Consider the following 3,979-nt stretch of genomic DNA (forward strand, 5'->3'; position numbering starts at 1 on the left):
AGGCAAGCACTCTACCACTGAGCCACCTTCCCAGCCCCCTGACTTTTTTTTTTTACTTTTTGTTTGACTTTTTTTTTTTTTAATCGCAGTTATCAATCTTGGTGCATCCTGACAAAAATCAAGATGATGCTGACAGAGCACAAAAGGCTTTTGAAGGTATTTGTAAATTGACCTCCTTTTGAGGAATGTATTTTGAATGCTAGGGACTCACTGTTCCATTACCCTAGATGAAGCAAAGAATGGTCATGCAGAAGATCTGAATTTCAGTATAACAGTTGGCTAAGCAGAAAGAATGTTGCTCTGTAAGAAGTAGATCTGGGGGACCGGGTTGTAGCTCTATGATGGAACACTTGTCTGGCATGCATGACATCTGGATTTGATGCCCAATACTGCAAAAAAAAAAAGAAAAAAAAAGTAGGTTTTTACGTTGTTCAATTTTTATGTACCATAAGGTCTTTTTTTCCCTTCTAACATAAACATTAGAAATAATAAATCTACAGGTAGTAGATTTAGTTCTGAGTATATAATTTTTTCCATGGTTTTCAAGGTCATTGCTATAGTTGTATGTTTTTCTAAAAAAAAAAAATTAGCTTAACAAGTGTAAATAATAAAGTAGGGAATGCTTTTAAACAGGGCAAGCCTATCACGCTGCCTGAGTATAGTTCAGACTTTCAGAGGGTGTTTGCAGAAACAGTTAATTTCAATGTTTTGCATTAGCCGTGGACAAAGCTTACAAGTTGCTACTGGATCAGGAACAAAAGAAGAGGGCCCTGGATGTAATTCAGGCAGGAAAAGAATACGTGGAACACACTGTAAGTATTTATAGTACTGCCGTGTTTACAGGAAGTACCAGCAGGCCTTGGGCACCTTGTAGAAGGGTAAATGTAATAGTACCATGTGCCAGTGTAACTGTGGCCTCCACCACTTAGCTGTGGTGGGCGTGACTAGTGTTTGTGTAGAGCTCAGCAGGAGTGGCCAGAACACTGCTCCCTTTATCCCTGCCAGTCCTGTGTTAGGACTGAGTGCCATCGTGCTCCTCTCAGCACAGGTCACCATGAAAACGGAGCTCCGTGGTTTTCTTGGCAAACGTTTTGGAATATAAGGTTGAGAAAGATTGGAGAGGGGATATGAGTAAACCACAACAATAAAAATTAGGGCTGGGAAAGACCCAACTGAGCAATTTATAGATGGTGTTTTGTTTTTTGCTCATAGGGGAATTACATAAATATCTTAAAGGGTGAGAAATGACTTTTTTGGGGAGGAAAGATTTTGTGTGTGTGTGTGTGTGTGTTTTTTTGGTCAGTTGTGGGGCTTGAACTCTGGGCTTGGGCATTATCCCTCAGCTCTTCAGCTCAGGGCGTGAGCTCTACTTCCTGAGCCACAGTGCCACTTCCGGTTTTCTAGTGGTTTATTGGAGATTAGAGCCTCACGGACTTTCCTGCCCGGGCTGGCTTTGAACCGTGATCCTCAGATCTCAGCCTTCTGAGTAGCTAGGATTACAGGCGTGAGCCACCAGCGCCTGGCTTTGTGTGTTGCTTTTTGAGACTAGATTTTTTCTATGTAGTATAAGGTAGTCTTGAATTGGTGACCCTTTTGACTTAGCTTCCTGACTGTAGGGATTACAGGTGTGTTCTAGCATAACTGGCTAGGAAGCTTTCTATTTTAGTTTTTTTCACTTGTGGAGCCAAGAATCTCAAGGCCATTTATGAGCTGTTTTTAATGGTGAGTGAATGTAGATACCACCTTTCTTTTCAAGATCTATGGAATCTGAAATAGAAATGTATAATTAAAAATAATAGTGATGAATCAGGTTAGAAAATGAGTAAACACAGGAGGGAGAGGGCCATACTGTGTCTTGTTAGTTGTACAGAAATGGCATTTGGCACAGTTCTTGTCTGGTAGAAATCAGGAAATTTATGACAGATTTCTTAATTTGCTTACAAGAATGTCATGCTTCTACATCTTGACCACAAGATGGCAGCAGAGCCTTTCTAAATTTGGAAAGTACTTGGCTTTTTGATGGTGTAATAGATTCTTCAATGGAGTAGTGTCAATCTTGTGTGAATGGTTATATTTATTTTGTAATCTCAGTAGTGGCCAACGTGATAAAAATGTCGGTTAACATGATATTAAAATTTTTCTATTTCAGGGAGTTTCATAATGAAAATGATCAAGAATACAGTTGTAGAAATGTCCAAAAAACATTAATTATACTTACTGTCACAAGGTTTATAGCCTCTTCTAAAACTTGATAAATATATTTTCTTTGCTATAGGGATGTAACCACAGTCGAGAAAGATAAATGAATAATCTGTTAACTGCATCTCAGGCTGTTTGGATCTGGCTTGGGGATAAGCCCCACCACTGCTTCCTTCTCCTTCTTTCCGGGAGAGTGGGCTATAGATGAGGTTAGACGAAGGCCCAACACCCATGCTTCCTACTTTCCCTTGGTTGCATTGCTGGGTTGTTTATTTTCCTTTGGGGGTTGGAGCGCAACAAACTTTCGTTATGCTTGTACCTACAGAAAGTGTGCATATCATGTGTTGCAAAGTGTGAGTGCTCATCTTTTGATGAAAAAAATTCTTTTTAGGTGAAAGAGCGGAAAAAACAATTAAAGAAGGAGGGAAAACCTACAAACGTGGAGGAGGATGACCCTGAGCTGGTGAGTAAAATAAGAGAAACCACTTTTCCTTGTGTAATCTGATCTCTTGCTTGGTGGGTCAAAGAGAGTCCTAAAGAATGAGGAGTACAGGCTGGAAACATGTAAGTGGATGCATTGCAGTCATAAATTGGCATATTGAATTGGAACCCATTTGTGTAACTACTTAAAGGTAACAAAAATATAAACATATATTTATCATTTTCTTTCTTTCTTTTTGTAGTACTGGGGTTTGAATTCTGCTTGCTTGTTAGGCTACCATTTGAGCCACATCTCCAGCCCTACTTTTTTTTTTTTTTGGGTCCGGTCGTGGGGCCTGAACTCTGGGTCTGGGCGCTGTCCCTCAGCTCTTCAGCTCAAGGCTAGTGCTTTACCACTTGAGCCACAGCGCCACTTCTGGCTTTTTTCTTTTTGCTTATGTGGTACTGAGGAATCGAACCCAGGGCCTCATGTATGCAAGGCAAGCACTCTACCACTGAGCCACCTTCCCAGTCCCTCCAGCCCTAATTTTTGCTGGTTATGTTAGAGTCTAGTAAACTCTTCTGCCTGAACTGGCCTTTAAGTTACAATCTTCACATCTCAGCCTCCTGAATTGTTAGGACTACAGCTGTGAGTCATCAGTGCTGGCACTGATTAATTTTTTTTGTCAGTTGTGGGCTTGAACTCAGGGCCTGGGTGCTGTCCTAGAGCTTTTTCACTTTGAGCCATAGCACCACTTTCGGTTTTCTGAGTCCTAGGGCTTGAATTCAGGGTTCGCCCTGGGCTCTGTCCCTGAGTTCTTTTTTTTTTGTTGTTGTTGGTTGTGGGACCTGAACTTTGGGCCTGGGCGCTGTCCCTCAGCTCTTCAGCTGTAGACTAGCATTCTACCACTTGAGCCTCAGCCCCACTTCCAGCTTTTTCTGCTTATGTGGTGCTGAGGAATTGAACCCAGGGCTTTATGCATGCTAGGCAAGCGCTCTAGCACTAAGTAGCATTCACAGCTCCTGGCTGGGTTTGAATCATGATCCTCAGAGCTCAGCTCTTGAGTAGCCACTGGTGCCCGACTTTTTTTCCTTTTCTTTTGAATTAGGATCCATACCAAGCTGGTCTTCATCTCCAGGGCTCAAATGATATTCCCACCTCAGTCTCCCAAGTATCTGGGACTCCAGAGGCACATTCATGCACATTCAGGCCTAACTTTTTTTGTTTTTACTAGTGTGTATTAATTGTAGAAAATAGTTTTGGGCTGGGAAGGTGGCTCAGTGGTAGAGCGCTTGCCTTGCATGCCTGAGGCCCTGGGTTCAATTCCTCAGCACCACATAAGCAAAAAGAAAAAAACTG

The 3,979-nt window shown here is 41.8% G+C and overlaps 1 protein-coding gene across 1 annotated transcript in view; it reads left to right on the top strand.

Moving 5' to 3' along the window:
- The window catches only part of Dnajc8 (DnaJ (Hsp40) homolog, subfamily C, member 8), a 26,560-nt gene that overhangs the window by 14,388 nt on the left and 8,193 nt on the right, over nt 1-3,979 (top strand). The window contains exons 3-5 of the mRNA XM_013032197.1: nt 90-156; nt 718-812; nt 2,591-2,662. Coding sequence (XP_012887651.1) covers nt 90-156; nt 718-812; nt 2,591-2,662 — 234 coding nt within the window. The remainder of the gene's footprint in view (nt 1-89; nt 157-717; nt 813-2,590; nt 2,663-3,979) is intronic.

Source organism: Dipodomys ordii, unplaced genomic scaffold (genome assembly GCF_000151885.1).
Source record: "Dipodomys ordii isolate 6190 unplaced genomic scaffold, Dord_2.0 Scaffold6, whole genome shotgun sequence".
Taxonomy (NCBI): domain Eukaryota; kingdom Metazoa; phylum Chordata; class Mammalia; order Rodentia; family Heteromyidae; genus Dipodomys; species Dipodomys ordii.